This window comes from Haliaeetus leucocephalus, unplaced genomic scaffold, assembly GCF_000737465.1.
Source record: "Haliaeetus leucocephalus isolate CR32 unplaced genomic scaffold, Haliaeetus_leucocephalus-4.0 Scaffold217, whole genome shotgun sequence".
In the NCBI taxonomy this organism is placed as follows: domain Eukaryota; kingdom Metazoa; phylum Chordata; class Aves; order Accipitriformes; family Accipitridae; genus Haliaeetus; species Haliaeetus leucocephalus.
The window spans coordinates 8,955,582-8,974,848 of NW_010972653.1; the positions used below are offsets into that span (position 1 = coordinate 8,955,582).

The window sequence follows — 19,267 nt, forward strand, 5'->3', positions numbered from 1 at the left end:
GGGGGCATGTATTTTAAAAAAAAAAAAAAAAGTTTTCTGAAGAGATACCATGGAAACCATCCACAGTTCCTTTGGAGGTTACAGCTGATTATACAAGGTGTCAGTTGGTGCTATGTAGAAAATTCTTGTCAGGAAGTCCACATTTGCTTTATATGCAGATGCACAGGGAGATTATTTAAATTACAAGAAACATTGTGTTTATTGTTCATTAGAATAAAAGGTTGTCCATTTTGGCAAGTCTTAGCCACCTGATGTCTTATTGCTAACATGCTGTTTGGTTCTAGCAGACAAAGCAGTAAGTAGCTAGTAAACTTATATATTTTGTAGAGACTGTTGAGGGGGAAAAGTCTTTGCAAAATATTCCTGTTACTTTAGACTTATAAGTGAAATAACCATGTACCTGTGTGTGTATTTACATTATTTTAACTGACTAAATCAATAGCCTAGGATTAAGGTAATAATGTCAGTGTGTTTGAATTTTTTCCCTTTTTGTCAAAAACATGATGGTATTTAAGTTGAATGACATTATCGTCATTAACTAAAAGTAGGAACTGGTCCACTCTATCTGTATCAGGTAATAGAAGTAAGGAGGTATTCATTGCACTGGTGAGTACTGGTCTTCCTGGTCTTCCTGTAAGAACACATTTCAGTGGCTTCCTTTTTGGATAGGTATGCATTATAGGCAATATTAATTTTAATGGCAAGAGGTAAACCCAATGCTACTCTTCATGGACTTTTCGCGTTTGTGAAAAAGTTCATCTAAAACTCAGGTGTAGTATTGGTGAAAAACTGAAAATATACATGTCTTTAAAATTTTGCACAGGCCAAAATTTCTGCTTGCCTACACTGATCGAAACTTCAGAGTCTTATTGGGTGCAATCTCTTCTATCTGCCTGGGACTTACAAGTCACATTGTTTAATTAGAATTAGCCTGAAGAATTTTAGGGTTCCTGATACTTTCAGCACTTCTTTGTAATAAAATTACTGGTGTGTTCATTCTCTGAATTATCTGGTCAACCTGTCATAGGAAACATTTACTAACCATAACTTACTATACAGTTTGGTAGGCTTGGGGTTTTTTTTACCCCTTTCAGAGTTTTTTGCTAACTTGTTTCTTCATTATGGTATATAATACAGGAATATGTGTGTATTTGCATTAAGACAAGCTTCTTCTGTCCTCTTGATCACTCCCTTTATTATTGTTTTGAGGACATTTACCTTCTGGGGTGAAACTAATCTTATGCTCACTACATCGTTACCCTTTGCAATTAAATTAGCTATTCTTTGCCATTTATAATCATTAGCTGAACCCAAGAGAAGCCCAACCAATCCACAAAGTCTGGATAGCTTCTGCTGAAAAGATGACAGTTAATATTTCTGTATACAGACGTTAGCTCCAATGTCACCAAATCACTAGAACTCTTCCTTGGGTAAATGCCATATTTTTGGAATGGCAGATGAGTGCAACAGAATGAAATGGAGATGTTAAAATATCTACATTTTTCTGTTTGCCTTATGTTTTCAGAAAGGGGAGAAGTGGAGGTGTGGTTTTGATCATTTTTATGCAAATTATTAATTAGATTCCTTTTAGATGTCTTGTCCCTTCTGGATTCTTTAGTAGCATTTAATGTATAGGTGATCTTAATTCGAAACAACGGAAAATATCTGGCAGTGGCACTCCTGGCAAGACAGAAGGTCCTGTGGGGAAGATTTCACACTCTGTCTGGGTAAAAGTAACGTACCCAAATATCAGAGGACATTAGGAATAAGTATGGGATGCTTTCTTGTCAAGATGGCTGCTGTTCCTCAAGGCAGGAAATACATTGTGGACTTTAGTGGAGAACTTTGTAGAGTGCCCCATAATTACTGCAACTAGAGTAAATATAGATTAATTAAAGGAGGGCAAAAACCTGTCTGACGAAAAATGAAAGAGAAGTTAATTACTGGATCAGAAAGAGGATAGAAGACCAGTTCTTAAAGAGTTGGTGTTGGGATCAATTTTGTTTAATGGTCTCCTTAACAGTAGCATAGAAGTAGGAGTGAAATGATGAAAATTGTTGACGACAGAAACTTGGAATGCATCATCAGTATATAGGAGTAACAATATATTTCAGAGGATGAACTTAATGTTTAGTTTAATTTTTGTAGTATAAAGCAGAAAACTTGTGTTTCAGGAACAAAAGTATTTTTCTTGCTGTGACGTAGAAACTCAGTACTTAAAAATATGTCGATTCTCTTACTTAGCTATTCTGAGAATGACTCTGAGCTGCCAGTATGATGAGGCTATTTGAAACGGCAAATGACTGTAAGATGGTTCAGGAGACAAGAACAGTTATGAAAGGACTACCTGGCATGGTTGCCTGCAATGGGAGGAATTGAACTTGATGAATTTAAAACCCTCATCAATATTTCTGTTTCTGTCAATAAGAAGCCAGAAACACACTCATCCCTTCTTAATGTGGATCTCAAAATAGTCTTTCAATGGCTTTGTTACTGTGGTTATTAAAAGGACATCTCCTTGAGGCTGTCTTGATGTCTCCACACAACCTCTAGCATGAACAGAATTGTGGCCCATTTCCAGTTGATGAGGGTATGCTTAAAAACCAAAAAAATAATGTGTGTGATTTGTCTGAATGAATTTAATAATCACTACCATGAGTTAACTTCTTCCAGTTGATACTCTTTAGAAATTCTAAATATTTATGGACTTAATTGTTTATGATGTCTTCCCTAGCCTGTCTTCACTAGAAGGCAGTCAAGATCAAATAAGCATGTGCTGCGTAAGCCTATGAATATTTCATAAGTGGAATAATGACTTAGTGGTCTTATTTAGAATGCACTTGAACATCCATCAGATTTTTAGTCTTACAACTTCTTGGGTAAGAGGTGAGAGTTTCTTAGGGTTCACTCTTTTGTGTTTGTTTTTGTTTGTTTGTTTTTATTTATTCTGTTTAAAACAGCTGCTGCTGTAAGGGTAAGAAAACTGAAGTTATTAAATATTTTTTTTAAAAAGGCATTCAGGAGTCAAAAGGCATGTTTTCTCATTTATCAAGTAAAACATTTCTGGTTTTTTATCTTTCAAATAATTTCTAAGTGTTAAAAAAAACCCCAACAATATATTTTACATACTTCAAATTGTAATGGCCATTTTTATCAAGAAACTAAGCCAAAGTCATTTCCTTAAAGAAAATGCAGGACATCAATGTATTGATAAGTATTTAGTAGATTGCTGCAGTTGCTAAGCCTTTACATAGAAATTTGCATCTTTGGCTCTCCCTATATAATGACTGATAATCCCATTTTTTCAAATGAGAAAATTCTGAAATAAGAAACTAGTCTGTTTACTAATATCTACCAAGTGGATTGATTTTAATTAACAGAGATCTTCATATTTTTAACACTTTTATGCTAGCCTGTATTTTGTAGTAAAAATATCGCTTAAGTGTCGCTGGTAACCATTTATACGTACTAGGAAATGTAGTGTTTACTTTAATTTTGTACTACTTTTGTTATCTAGAAAGATGTTATAAGAATTTCTAAATTAATCAAATTAGAGCACTAGAACATTCTCCGTTTTCTACATATTTTGCTCTTGGGAGATGTTTTCTAACGGTTGGTGTCAAAGTCTGTGTTGTGGTTTAACCCCAGCCAGCAACTAAGCACCACACAGTCGCTCACTCATTCCCCCCCATCCAGTGGGATGGGGGAGAAAAAAATCGGGAAAAGAAGTAAAACTCGTGGGTTGAGGTAAGAACAGTTTAATAGAACAGAAAAGAAGAAACTAATAATGATAATGATAACACTAATAAAATTACAACAGTAATAATAAAAGGATTGGAATGTACAAATGATGCGCAGGGCAATTGCTCACCACCCGCCGATCGACACCCAGCCAGTCCCCAAGCGGTGATTCCCCACCCCCACTCCCACCAGTTCCTGTACTAGATGGGACGTCCCATGGTATGGAATACCCCGTTGGCCAGTTTGGGTCAGCTGCCCTGGCTGTGTCCTGTGCCAACTTCTTGTGCCCCTCCAGCCTTCTTGCTGGCTGGGCATGAGAAGCTGAAAAATCCTTGACTTTAGTCTAAACACTACTGAGCAACAACTGAAAACATCAGTGTTATCAACATTCTTCGCATACTGAACTCAAAACATAGCACTGTACCAGCTACTAGGAAGACAATTAACTATCCCAGCTGAAACCAGGACAGTCTGTTTGAGGGAAACAACTGACCTCCCAAATGCATGAGACAATTACTAATTTTTAGTCATTCTACCTTAGAATTAGTTCATACATTAACAAAACAAAACAAAAAACCAAACTAAAGCCAATTTCTGCATATAAAAACTTATTTATTAGATGAAGATAGTGTAGTAAGGGAACAGAGCTTACATGTTTCCGGTTACCATTTCATCCAGAAGTTTACAGAACTTTAGAACTGGTCCTCTAGCGTTGTTTTTCACATGTTGTTAGAGGAGAAAAGTACAGCCCTCTCAGCCACCCTTAGAAGAGAAGTTGATAAATTCTGCGATTTGTCTGCTTCATGCTGCTCAGTTCTAAGAATGATTATGCTGGTCCATACCCAAATCCATCCAGCCCCAGTATTCTGCCTGAAGCAGTGGCCATAGCAGACTCCAAGGAAAAGTTCAGTGGAGCAAATGTATTGGATACTTTGCCCTTGACACTCAGTCAGTCTTCTACTTTTCTCAATCCAAGGATTTTTCTGAGCCGGTTAGGTTTGTCTGTTTAGTGTAACCCTCAATAGATCTTTCTTCCAAGTACTTTCCTGTTCTATTCTTGGACATAAGTAAGCTTTATGCATTCAAGTGTCTTTTGTCAAGGAGTCCATTGGGTGGAGAACCACTTTCTTTTGTTTACTGTTGAATCTGACTTATACAGGCTTCATTCAATGGCCCATAGGTCTTTTTTTGGAAGAGAGCATGAACAATTGGTTCACTGTCTCCATGCTGCTTGTGGTTTTTCTAGATAATTTCTGTGCCCTCTAGAGGTTAATATATATTGCGGTTTGTTTTTTTTTAAGGATACTGCTTATCCTTTCCTCTTTCCAAATCAGTGCTTATGAGATGAAAATTTGAAGCAGAAAAAAAGGCATCTCAGTCCTTACTGATGTTTGATTAAAACGTCAATTACTACAACTTATTTTTATTTGAATACACGGAAGTCAGTCCTTCAAAGCTAGGATAGACTTTTTCAGATCCAGATACTTTGCTTTTGTAAAACCCCTTCCCTCACTGAGGATAATATATACAGTTCTATTCTGATCATGTTATGTTGCTTAATTTTTTTCAGAACTGTCCATTTTTATTTCAAATCATTGCTCTCATGTAATTGTAGTATAATACCGTACTGCCCTTTTATTATTGTTCTTAATGTTACCAGCTTTAGGGACTGATCCACTTAAGCGCTTATAAACAGTATTAAATCCATCTATATTCTGATAACCATTTTACACGGTTTGAGATTTCATTTTGTCCAGACTTTTTTCTAAAGTCAATGTGTGGTTCTTGCACAATGCAAGAACAATAGCTAATTCTGTTATCTAAAAGTAGACATCTGATCTTACTCGCTTCCTTTTTTTTTTTTTTTTTTTCCCTTACTGTAAGTCACATTTTGTGTTTATAAAATATTATGATGAATTGTTGTCCTTCAGTATCCGGTGAGGCTCTCGGAGCTGCATGTCTTCATCTTCTGGGCAGCACAAATCCAAATCATCATGTGAGATTAATGCCTAAAATATACCTTTGTCATGTTTTCCTTTCCTTCTGTAGGCAACTTTTCTGCCTTTAAAGAAGTGGAGGGAAGAGTTCAAGATAAAAAGAAAGCTTGCTTACCTGTCTGTATATTTAGTTATGAATTAAAACTAAAGCTAAGGTTTTTTTGAACATGCATTTGTGATTCCAAACTCCTAGCTTTGTTTCCTTCAAGCTCATTTCTTGGATTTCCAAGAAGGAGACTTGCAGACTTCCTTCTGCTACATAAGGATTCCTTCTTATGTATGAAAATTTCCTCCCCTTACCTCTTAGCTGTCATTTGAATCATGTAGTTCCTTTCCAGCTCATAGAAGACATGCAGAAGAACATTGAACAACAGCTTACTCAGTAACTTCTGGGATTTCATTTTATTAACACAAGTTTACTATGAGTTGATTGGGAACTTGGCTGTATTCATAGTTGGACATCCATAGGAGGAAAGATGTAATTTAATTTCTGCAAGTGCTTAAGAATTGCTTGGAAAAGCAAGGATGACCAATCTAACATGTATGTGATTTTTTTTTTCATATATGTTGTTAAGAAATAGTGCAGGATGCGTGTGCTGGCTTCACCCCTAAACTTCTGGCTGAAAAGAAAAAAAATTTCATCTTTTGATAATAGTTTACATGATAAAAGTTGAAATGGAGACTTTAAAAAAATAAAATATGTCTGGAATGCTGGAGAAAGTATTGTCTACTGCTGACAAAGACCTTCTGCCCAAGTCATATTTTGGATATGTGATGCTTTCTGTCTCAAAAACAGATTTTGGAAATACCTGATGAAAGATGCTCTTTTTGTTGGTACTATCTCACTTTAACATTTGCTTCCCTCCTCTCCCCCAGTCTGAGCTTTGTGTGGCCAAGAGTGCTTACTAAAGAAAATTAGTTTAATTTTTTAAATGACCCACTCTAACTCTGCATAATCTCTTGTGCCTGGAATCTAGTATGTGTCAAAAAATAAACAGTGCACTTTATTATCCCACGTCTGGTGTCTTGTGCAGTATTTTTCTTTATATTAATAATCTGCAAGTGGTAGAAAGGCTTTCAGACAGTATTTGTACTTAAAGAGGAATGGTGCTAGAGGAGTAGATTTGACCACAGCATTATATCACTTATGAACACAGGAGCGATATATGATCCTGCATGCTGGGAATTCTACATTCTTAAAAAAACCAAACAAACAAACAAAAAAAAAAACCCAAACCAAAACCAACTGCAAAATGTTTGGAAGACAACACATCTTAGGTAGCATAGACTTCAGTGATAGAAGAGTTGTGATTTCTAGATTGTTAATCTGAATGCTAAATAAATATGATCTTCTGGGTAAAACTGTAATAGTAAAAAGTTAGCAATATACAGAAATGGACATTGGTACCATATACAAATAGATTTAAGCAGTCTTGTATTGCCAGCGTATTTTTCTGTTGACATCAGTTAAAGTTAATGTAAGCAGTATGTATGTTTTAGCCTTTTTCATCCATCAAAGTGTAATATTTGTGCTGAGAAAACTTCTATGTAATAGAATATTTATGATGTGTTAGGATTTAGGTAAAGGAGAAAAGTGATCCAACAAGATCCAGCACAGTAATCTGCTTTTGTGAAATACTTAATGAAACATTTTGAAATATGAACATCATGTGAAAGGTAACCAAATAAGTCTGCTGTCTGCCTAGCCTCTGGAAATTTGTATAAATTTTATATCTGATTAAAATGCAAGTATTTTGGTTTTTCTCCCCACCCCCTTTTAGATATTAAACAATCATTTTCAGTACGTGATTAGAAGTCAAAGTAATTTGCAGTGTTTGCAGCTTCATTTTTCCCCGCATTCACATGGAATTGGAGGATAACTTGCTGTACAACTTCAAAGAGAAAGTTGATGGCTTTGTACCTTTTCATTAACTGTAGAGATGGAGAGCTGTCTGCTCAATGACATGCAAGCCTGGTTTTGGAACTGAAACCTTTAATTCTCACAGATTGTAGATTTGTGATCTAGTACTCACTGTTATTTTAATAGGCGTGTATGTGATGACGTGGGCACCTGGGCCTTGATTTTTTTATCTTTGAAAGCTGCTATATGTTTATTGAAGAGTCTTTGACACTGTTCCTACAGATAAAATTTGACATTTTGACATGGAAAAACAGTCTTGTAAGACTGTTCATGAAACTACATGCATGTGTGTGTTTGTCTGAGGCAGCTACAGATTTGTGCAATGTGCCCATATTGTCTATCTACTGTTTCAACAAATGATCCGAGGTTGCTTATTTTAGTTTATAAAGTAGTACAGTACTTCTTATATTTCTGGATACATTACACTGTATAAGCCTTTGTAAAAATTACTTTGTGAGATACAAAATCAGCCCTAGCTTTTAATTTTTTCCATTTTTTATCCTAGGATTTTGATAGTCTGTTACACTTGGAACAATAGGCTATTGTGCAGTTTTTGTCTTCAGTGGAACTAATTTCATTTTAGCGTTACATTTAGAAACATTGCCAGCTTTGTTTCATTATTTTAGCTCTCTAGTTCTACAGCCTTGGAAGGGAAAGGACAATTAAAATTTACTTCTGGAAGATGGAGTCCACACCATAATTGTACACAGATTGCAACAGCCAATGATACCACTGTTCGAGGATGGGATACACGAAGCATGAGGTAATGAGAAATTGCAGTCTTGTTCTCTAGAAAATACAGTCTCCTTTGAAAATAGATTTTTTCATTGCTCCTAACGTTTTGGTTGTTTGTTTGTTTTTTTTTTAATATTAGAAATGTGGCAAAGCTATCATTTATAAAAGGAATGGTTGGGCTTGCATAGCTGATATATTTACAATTTAGTAAAGGGTTTTCTCTGGGTTTCCCCCCTCAGCTTTAATTCTAACTTGTATGTTGAGTTTTACTGAACTATGTACTAGTCTCAAGATGATTTGCTCAATATATAGGCATTACCTGAATGAAGCTGTTCTGTAATTCAACCTGAAAGTGTTTTAACAGCAGTCCTGACTAAGCTATGAACTGTCTTCATAGCATACTATTTAACGGTAACTTTAATCTCTGAAGGTAGCTCACAGGTTAAGTTCACTCTTCACTTTTCTGATTTTAACAAATAGTATGCTATACTATATTATATTAAAGATTGTAGCATGGTGATTATATGAAACTACTGAATCTATCAAAATCATAGCCAAATCAATTAAAGCTTTGAATATACCTAATAAGGTGTTTTCCCCCCTGCTCAGCTGTGATTTTGATAAGCAAAGGAGTAATGTTGTGCACATCTGTTGCCATGACTACTAAAGCCTGTGCAAGCTTTTTTAAGATACGCTTTATCCCCTTAGCACATAGTAATTTATCACTAAACCGAGAAGACTGATGTCTTGTAATAACTTTTGTTGCCTTAAAGGGGGATGACTTTAAATTTAGTTCTATGGTTCCTGCCAGCTCAGGGGTGTAGCAATAAATCCCCGTGTTTGCCAGCCCTGGGTGTTTTTGCTGAAAAGGTTTATTTAATTTAAGGAACAAAAGCTAAAAATACAAATATAGTAATTAAAAGTCACTTCCTGTACATTTGTCATCAGGTTTGGAAGTCCTGTTCTTTGCCTTGTAAAAGGATATATAGAAATCTAACTTCGTATATATATGTGTATGCTTTCATTTATGAAGACTCTTAAATGAAGTGTACAAGAGAGGAAAGAAAGGTCAAAGGAGAAAGGGTGGGTTTTTAAGTTGCCTTTTTGTGATGTTTTTGTAATCATCCTATTTTTAATATATAGCATGCAGACCTTAAGATTAAAGCCTGTGTTTCTAAGCAGAAAATGTTAAATGTTGTGAAGTCTGCTACATGCTCTGTCTCATTAGAAAAAGCATCTCTATCTTGCATTAAGTGAATACTCTGAGTAACTTTTATGAAAGATAGATAGTCCAGATAGACATTAACAAGATTCTCAATGAAAGCGTAGCTTGGTCAACAAAAGCAAACCCCACAATTCTAATTACTTTAAGTGAAGCTCAGGTTAGATAGTCCTTGAACCAATTTACGAGTACTAGGCTATGCCAAAGAGCTGTTTGCAGTGTACTTGAAAAATATGTGCAAGACTAAGTCTCATCTGCAATTACACTGTAATATGTCTAGAATGATGTGAATATTTGATAATGACTAGTTAGGCTAGAAGTAGGAGTTTAAAGTCAGGGCAGTATAAAATGTGGCAGTATAAGAAGCAAAAAATGAGGAGGGGTAGGGAATCAAGGACAGAAAACTGCTATACTGGCAAAGAATAAGAGAGGAGAGATACTAAAGAAGTAGCTAGAAATAGCCACTTCCACATAGTGCGATTATGATAGCTGTAAGATAGAGGGAGTATATTATTTTGGACATAGCAAACAAAGAAGGGGAGGAAAAAAAGATGTTGGTGGGAAGACTCCTAGACTAGACTGGTCTTAATCCTAGACTAGCAGTCTTAATCAGAGAAAAGCTTGTGAAGCAGAGGAGACAGACACTAGGCTGAATGGATTTAAAGAGAGAATTGTATCAGGAAAATTCAGACTCCAAGAACATATTCTAAAAAATATGAAAAAAGAATATGAGAAGGTGGAGCCAGTAGCTGGAGAAAAAGTTCATGTGGTCTGGCCTTAATTCATGATGTGAGTGGGAAATTCAGTGTAGGTATTATTGTCGTAGGTAGCATGATAGAGTGAAAGAAAAGAATATTCATGTTTGGGAAGTGTATTGGCTTTGTGTGGCAAGGTTTTGGTAGTGGGAGGGTTACACGGGTGGCTTCTGTGAGAAGCTGGTGGAAGCTTCCCCCATGTCTGACAGAGCCAATGCCAGCCGGCTCCAAGACGGACCCACCGCCGGCCAAGGCCGAGCCCATCAGCAATAGTGGTAGTGCCTCTATGAAAACATTTTTAAGAAGGAAAAAAAGTTGCAGGACAGACACAGAAACAGCAGCCAGAGAGAGGAGTGAGAATATGTGAGAGAAACAGCCCTGCAGACCCCCAGGTCAGTGCAGAAGGAGGAGGATGAAGTGCTCCAGGCACTGGAGCAGACATTCCCCTGCAGCCCATGGGGAAGACCATGGTGAGGCAGGCTGTCCCCCTGCAGCCCAGGGAGGTCCACGGGGGAGCAGATCTCCACTTGCAGCCCGGGGAGGACCGCATGCCGGAGCAGGGGGATGCCCAAAGGAGTCTGTGAACCCACGGGAAGCCCGCGCTGGAGCAGGCTCCTGGCAGGACTGGCAGATCTGTGGAGAGAGGAGCCCACGCTGGAGCAGGTTTTCTGGCAGGACTGGTGACCCCGCGAGGGACCCACACTGGAGCAGTCTGTGCCTGAAGGACTGCAGCCCGGGCAAGGGACCCTCACTGGAGCAGTTCGTGAAGAACTGCAGCCCGTGGGAAGGACCCACGTTGGAGAAGTTCATGGAGGACTGTCTCCCGTGGGAGGGACACCACGCTGCAGCAGGGGAAGAGTGTGATGAGTCCTCCCCCTGAGGAGGAAGGAGCAGCAGAAATAACGTGTGATGAGTCCTCCCCCTGAGGAGGAAGGAGCAGCAGAAATAACGTGTGATGAACTGACCGTAAACCCCATTCCCCATCCCTCTGTGCCACTGGGGGGGCGGGGGCCTAGGTAGAGAATCTGGGAGTGGATTTGAGCTGGGGAGGAGGGAGGGCTGGAGGGAAGGTGTTTTGAGATTTGGTTTTATTTCTCATTACCCTACTCTGGTTGATTGGTAATAAATTGAGTTAATTTTCCCCAAGCTGAGTCTGTTTTGGCCATGATAGTAATGGGTGAGTGATCTCTCCTTTCCTTATCTAGACCCACGAGCCCTTTGTTATATTTTCTCTCCCCTGTCCAGCTGAGGAGGGGGGAGTGATAGAATGGCTTTGGTGGGCACCTGGCATCCAGCCAGCGTCAACCCACCACAGGATGGAAAGGGATCGAGTGGTCAGAATGATAGTTAAGTTGGGATAAAGACTTTCATGGTAGGCACTGCTGAATATACAGTGGACAGTGGTATTTCTTTTTGAGCCTTTACACACATTTCCATGAGCAATGCAAGAAGTGCAAGAAAGAAGTGAAAGGTGCAATAAAGGAGGAAAAGTGTTCTATTGCTGCAAGCATGTTTGAGATTTAAAAATTTTCCCATAAAAATGTTTCAAGAAATTAAGAGGAAATGTTGAATTCAGCTCCTAGAATATCTGGTAGAAAGGCATACCTCAGTGATATCCTTAATCTCTGAAATTGAGAAGAGTATTGACCTTGGATATCTAGGTAATATCTTCTATCCCGAGTGACTGCCATAGCTCTCAGGATAGGGCTTAGTATAGGCCTGCTATACTTTGAATCTCTCCTTATGGAGCTACTTTCCTTTGTATTAGTAGTTAGGTATTAACAGCAAGAGACTTCTCTGTCTGGTCTTGACAGGAGACCATATGTACAGCGCAAGAAATACAAAGTTTTGGTCAGTCTATGTTTTCTGAAGAGAAACATCTTTCATTTTAAGAAAGAAAAAAGTTTACAAAGTGTTGACAAGTTCTGGTGAAGGTTGTAGGAGACTGTCAAATCTAAGCAAAGCTTTGGTAGATGGTGGCTTTGAGAAAACTGGTAATGCAATAGTGGAAACAAAACAAAACCCAAGTTTAAGAGGCAAGGTAGGGAGAGAAACTGGTGGAACATGATATTTTGAATAAGGATGCTAGGTTGTTAGCAGTACTACAAATGTTTTCTGAAGCGGTCCAGATGGATGAGTATGCACATGGCTTGAGTAGTTTAAGGGCCACAGGTAAATTAATGATAAATGCCAGAGCTCAAAAAGGTTAAGTTCAAAATAGTGCAATAATGAAAAGCTGTTGTTCATATGTGTTGCATCCCTTGCATCTCAGCTTTTCATGTAGGGAGAACTAGATGTCATAAATACAGAATTAATATAATTACTTAGGGGTGAAGAAGCTCTTATCTGAAAATATTGTGGTTTAGTAGCAGAGATTTCATAACAGTTGTCAAGAGAGCTGTGCTAGAATCATCTGGAACAACTGTTTCCTTTTAGCTCCAGACGATCCTAATGCAAAGAAGGAAAGAGCAAAGCTTCAATGCAAGCTGAGAAATCTATACAAGTCACTGTTGTTAACAGCTGGGATTTCCCTAAACTATGTACCAGCGGTGGGAACTCTAGGTCTGCGGGTGCTAAGGGGATTATGCAAGTTTCCAGGGAAACAGATTCCTGTCAGTGGAGTGCAGTTAGCTTTTTATAGACCATTTAATTTTTTTAATGTGTTTTACAGACAGATATATTGCATAGAAAATGCACACGGACAGCTGGTACGAGACCTAGACTTTAATCCCAATAAACAGTACTACCTGGCTAGCTGTGGAGATGACTGCAAGGTGAAATTCTGGGACACAAGAAATGTCACTGAACCAGTGAAGACACTAGAGGAGCATTCCCACTGGTAGAACAAATTATCTGCATGCTGATTTGTGGGTGGATGGCTTATGTAATTTATTCAGCTAATTATTTTACTGTTTAGGAACAATGCAAACTAACTATGTTTGTGCTATTGTGAATAATCATTTTTCCGCACAGAGGAAGGGTTTCAATGTGTGAATGTTCCTTGTGTGATTGTAAATTAAGAGTTTAGACAACGTTAGTCTAATTGGCAAGAAACTGTCGTTAACATTGTTGGGAGATAGGGTACACCTTTGAGAAGCACAGCACGGAACTTGGCTTGTAGGGGCCAGCTGGGACACAGGTGTGCCTGCTCAAATTGAGCCTGATCTGTTGCACCTGATGTGCAGAAAATCAGCTGCCATCTATCCTTCTGTTGTGGAATGGTTGAAATGCTCAATAATTCAGCCACACTTCTTTTCATGCTCTTCACAGCCCTTAAGCCAGAATATGCAAGAGTCATTTTATTCTCTGAGATAATATTTAGAGCCTGTATCTACTGCTCTGGCCTGTAGTTGGAGCAAGGAGAGAATCTTGTCTGATGTTTGCAGACTTCAGTGGTTAAGAAAAGATGAGCAGCTCATATTTTACAAAATTTGGGTTGGAGTAATTCTTGGAAAATAAATCTGGACCCTGAAGCTACTTTGAGGGGAATGAAGATGTGAATTAACAGAAGCAGCATTCATACTTTTTTCCAGAAGATTAAAAGAAAAAGAATAAAACAAGAACCATAAGACATTTGGTATTAACTTGATATGTAAAATGTTAAAATTGAAGAGAAATATAATCCTACTTTTGTTTTAGAGTCTATTTTAAACTTTACTGTAAGAATGTTGTGAGATTTTGTTTAACAGGGTATTTCTAATCCATATTTTGCTCTGGGCAAATTTTTATATTTAGAACTTAAATATTTATCTGACTTACTAAACAATGAATTGGCATGTACCCTCAAGGAATGATACCACTGAATAGTGTGTTTTGTTCTTTGTTTTTGGGGTTTTTTTTTAAACTTATTTGTTGAGTTTTAAAGACACCTCAGAAAACAGATCATGTGGAAGCTTAAAAGCCATATGAAGATGGCAGTCTTTGGAGTGAGGCACATCACTTCTATGCATACTTACAATATTTAAGTCACAGATCAGTTTTTAGTGCTGTTTTTAGAAAAAAAAAATCCTTTAACATTGATGCAGTACCTGCCAAGAATAGCCTTTTGTTCTTTCTGATTTCATTTTTTAGGGTCTGGAATGTCAGATACAATCATTCTCATGATCAGCTGATCCTTACAGGAAGCAGTGACAGCAGAGTTATTCTGTCTAATATGGTATCAATTTCTTCTGAACCATTTGGGCATATGGTAGATGATGACGAACTAAGTGACCAAGAGGACCAGCATCAAGAAGAGAAGTATGAAGTTTCCTGAGTTTTATGCAGATGCTTATAGTTGGTCTTTTCAATGTAATGGTTAACATGCTATTTTTTTGCTGACTAGGATTTTTGTATACCGGCCTTTCTGGTAAGTAGTTCTAATTCCTACTTCGTTCTTCTTTTACTCAGTCTTGGGTGCAATACACAATTTAAATCTGATTGGCGCGGTCATAATATGTTCACTGGTAGGAAGGGGATGGTGATGCCAACGACCAGTCCTAAAGTCCACTGGATCAGTGAAAAGATTCACTTTAAGGGAGCTCTGGATCAAGTCAAGCACATACAATAATCTGGGTTAAGTGAGCGTTGAAAAATCTGCTTTTTGCATTTATTCTGTGTATGTGTTCTAACCTTTAGGAAATATTACCAGTCTAATGGTGAGCTTCTGCACAGGCAGAAAAAAGAAGTATAAATACATTAACTTTTTTGTACATTTCACTCTTAATATTGCTGACTGCTCTAGAAACCAGTAACTCATCAGACCTTACTTTAAGCAAAACAGAAGTTTGGGTTTTTTTGACAGTCTTGGTAGAGAAAAATGCATGTTATTGCAAGCATTTCTAAACAGCATCCGCTTGGGTGTGTGAGAAATCACGTATTTTGCATGTGAATTTTGGAGAGATGGGGTTTTTAGTAAATTGTTAACTGAAATGCTGAAATAATAATTTCTTTATCCTCCATTTTTGTCTGCTTTCAACTTTTTCATTGTGCAATATATGATGCTTGTTTTGCGCTCTGTACTTCTTTATGAATATATAAATCTATATAGGGAGTTCTGTAGATCTAGTGTGGGCTGAGGCTTTCTAATTTTGTGACTAGCTTACATGGTGATCTTCAGCAAACTTTCTTTACAAAGTGAAGATAATGATACTGAAACTCATGTAAAATATTTTGAGACCAACAGGCTTTAGTCTATATTTTTCTATTCTTTTCAACTGTCGATATCTATGTTCCTCATGTCTGTACTGAGCAGTTGTTTTGTTACTTCTGTTAATTTATTTTAATATGCAAAGCTGTCTGCAATGAAATAGGCAGATTACCTCCTGAACTGTCTTTTTAAATGAAGAATAGTCAGATGGGATGAGGAACAAGGAAATTACAAAAAAGATCCCCCGGTTGCTCAGCTCTGTTTGCTAGAAGTTTCAGTTAAAATTTTAAATAAAGTTTAGGTTACTTCTCTAGTTGCATTTTTAAGGTTGCTCTTGCACCTTTATTTTATGAATAATGATGTAGTTTTGCTCCGAATAGTTTTGACATTTTGGCTTCACATAAAGGACTTGGAAACCATTTTTTTTAAATCTTAAATAAGGAAGCTATCCCATATATAGAAATGGTTCATTTTAAATGTACAAGATGCCTCTGGAGGCAATAGGTGATGTAAGTGCCTGGAAAATCAAGGTGTATCAAATTAAGTACCTAGAAATTTGCTCACATCAACAGTACATACTTTCTAGAACATAACTAAACTACAGCATTTTAAATATGATGTACCTTTTGGTTCCTTACATTTGGCTGGGGATTGCAATTTATTCTGTTCTGGATGGAAGATAAATAGCGTTAATGGAAGTGAGAAAGATACTTTTTTTTTTTTTTAAATGTGGTGGAAATGTGTTAATATAAACAAAATCACAAGTAAATAGTGTTCTGACAGATGTTGTATAGTAGGGTATCTGGAGTTCTGAATTTCTGTTGATTGTAGACCGTGTAGGTTGCCTTATTAAAACACAAGTGATTGTTTCTAGAATAGGAATTTTTGAAACCAAGAATATGCAAAGCAATACAACAAATATAATGCATCTTTTCCTTTGGCTATGGGATGGATGTAAACCACATCATGACTGACTTGTATAGTAATGATGTAGAGCCCTTGCCTGTTTCCGGAAGCTACAAGAGTACCAGTACTGCATTTGCCTTTTAAATACATGTTTTTCAGCTGCTAATCTGTTCTCTATAAAACCTGGGAAATCGCATTAGCTTTTGTAACATTTAATTGGTACTGTAAGAGTCTTGTTTTGTGGGGGTTTTTTGTCCCCCCTCCTTGTTCTGAGTTGAGCTGGAAGGATGTTTGCAAGGTGCTCACCAGCCTTGAGCTGTTGCCAGCTGAATGTCTGTTTAGTTCTGAGCACACTAATGAAGCAGGGCATAACAGCTGTTGGGAATACTTCTTGTTAGTCAACCACTAGTGCCAAATATTTAGCCTTTAGTACTCGTTTCCCTCCTGGAGACCTCTTTGAAGAGTCTGTTCCACCATTCTGTGGGTACTGTCTCTTGTGTAAAACAGGTTTTTATTGTACGGTTTGGTGTGGTGTGGGGGGTGTGTGTTTTGGTTTTTTGCTTGGGTGTGTTCTAGACTTTCAAGACAGTGTTATAGTCTCATGGGGTTCAATTTTATCCTGTTTTGGAGGGCATCTGATTTGCTATTAATTAGCACACAAATCTTGAAAAAGAAAATGTCCTTTCTGGGTGTACCTTGAAATACACCAGGAAGAGCAGGTGTCTGTACAACTAGTATCTCCAGCCAGTCACCTTCAGACTGAGTGACCAAATGTATCTGAAAAGAAGGTTGAAATATCGAGTGGAAAGAAGAAAAAAGGCTCTTTCCTCAGGGGCTACCTATTTTTCATGTTCTGAATAAAGTAACTTGTAAAAATATTTATTGGATTAAATATAAAAATGAAGAGTATGTACCAGTTGTATCTTCAAAGTTTGTTTTGGTTTTTTTTTTTCTGCTTAGCAAATATCCCCATATTTTAAAAACGTTGAATTGTAATACCAATGTGCACAGCTAAGACTTCTGAGATCTTTAAGGCTCATGTTAATTTTTAATATATTTTGTAGTAAACTTTCTAATTTTTATCGTATTGCTTGGCTAGAGACAGAAGCAAGTAATATGTCAGTTTAACACTTCATTGTTCAGCCATGTAGAACAATGCATGAATCTACCCACTCGTTTATTCTTCACAGATTTTCTGTAGTAACTGCCTACTTTTTAAGGTTTGCAACTGCAAAATAACTATTTGGAGGTAACTTTTTCCTTTTTAAGAAAAGAGTACAGGTTCACTGAATAATGAATAGACAACAATCCAAAAGTTGCTGTTCTATTGTTACTAAGGAATTATTCTTTGAGGTTTCTCCTCTGGGTGGTTGTCCATGTATGTCTTTGACATCTTGGAACTCTATGTGCTCCCATCTTGGAGACCAGAACACGCTTACATAAGCAATAAAACTAGAACTATTGCATGAGGATCTGTCACTTGTTGCAATCGAGTGACCTTTAGTTCCTCTTAACTGCTGATTCAGATCAGAGCAACTAGTTTGCGGTCTCTTCCCTACTTTTAAACTGCTATTGTTGTTGTTTCTCTCATCAGTCATAAAAACATTAAGAGCAGCCTCCCTGTTTCATATCAAAGGTCTCCCTAGCCTGTACATCATGTCTCTTGATAGTGGCCAAGAGGAAAGATTATAAAAACAGGAAAAGGAGATGATACCTCCCCTGGGTATGCTTCTAGCCCCTGACTATTTGCAGATCAGGGACCTTTAGTGCCTTCTGAATCATCTTTGGAGACTTCTGATCCTTCCCTTTAGAATTTTGTTTTGCCATCAGCCATATTCTCGAGTTTATCTCTTCTCACTAACAGTGGCTTTTGTTTGTTCCAAAACATGCTAGCTGTGCATGCATTGCCTTTGTGAAATGTGTCTAGGAGAAATATGCCAACTGCATTTGTTTTCTTGCACTGAATAAGGAAAAGCATCAGTGCTTTCTGTCTGGGAAGCCCAAAGCCTCTGTCGAAAGTAGGTAGTCTAAAAAGGATTGAGCTGTCCGCAGAGAGGAGTTAAAGGGACGTGGCCAGAGGAGAGCTATGGTGTATTCTGGTCAAGTCCCTAGTCTGGGTAATTTAATGCACAATTCAAATACGGAAAAAAATTAGCTGAGAAATAGGGAATGAAATGCTGTACTCCTAGCTTAATTTCTAGCACCTTGATCCAGAGGTATAAAAAAGTGTACAAAACAAATGAAAACAGAACAGAAGAGGTGAGTATTTGGGGCGCATTTAGCTTTCATCCCCAAGACAAAGCTCGTGCACCTGGACAAGAATATAGGGAGTGATTTTCAATGTATCAGTTTGAACATAACATTTAAAACATGGGGTCATTCCACATCTATGAATGTAACTGATTAAGGTGGGCTTCTCCTTGTCCTCTCTTTAGTGGCTTTGCACTCTGGTGTTGCAAGGACTTCCTCTCTGCAACACTGAACTTGCCATGATTCCAAAGCTCCTAAAAGTGTCTGTCAGTTCCCTTCTAGACATCTGCAGAGCACTGTCTTCCTTCAAAGGGAGGTGGTGACTGTCTTACATCCTTTCTTTGTTCTTTGGTCATCCAAAGTCCTTATGTTAGTGAGTCTATATTTTGTTGTATTAAACTAGTCTGGCAGTCATTTTAATTCTACATTGCTATTTCTAACAATAAACAAAACCTACTAGGTTCTTGCAGTTTAGTGTGACCATCTTTACTCACCAAGCAGGATTCCTTTTCTTTAGTTATTGGAATATACTTATGTGGTGGGTTGACCCTGGCTGGATGCCAGGTGCCCACCAAAGCCATTCTATCACTCCCCCCTCCTCAGCTGGACAGG

At 37.7% G+C, this 19,267-nt stretch overlaps 1 protein-coding gene across 3 annotated transcripts in view; it reads left to right on the forward strand.

Annotated features, from left to right (window-relative positions):
• The window catches only part of TSSC1 (tumor suppressing subtransferable candidate 1), a 97,999-nt gene that overhangs the window by 67,601 nt on the left and 11,131 nt on the right, over positions 1-19,267 (forward strand). For all 3 annotated transcript variants that reach the window (XM_010566716.1, XM_010566715.1, XM_010566717.1), the window contains 3 exons: positions 8,286-8,422; positions 13,043-13,210; positions 14,443-14,610. In XM_010566716.1, the coding sequence (XP_010565018.1) occupies positions 8,286-8,422; positions 13,043-13,210; positions 14,443-14,610 (473 nt within the window). The remainder of the gene's footprint in view (positions 1-8,285; positions 8,423-13,042; positions 13,211-14,442; positions 14,611-19,267) is intronic.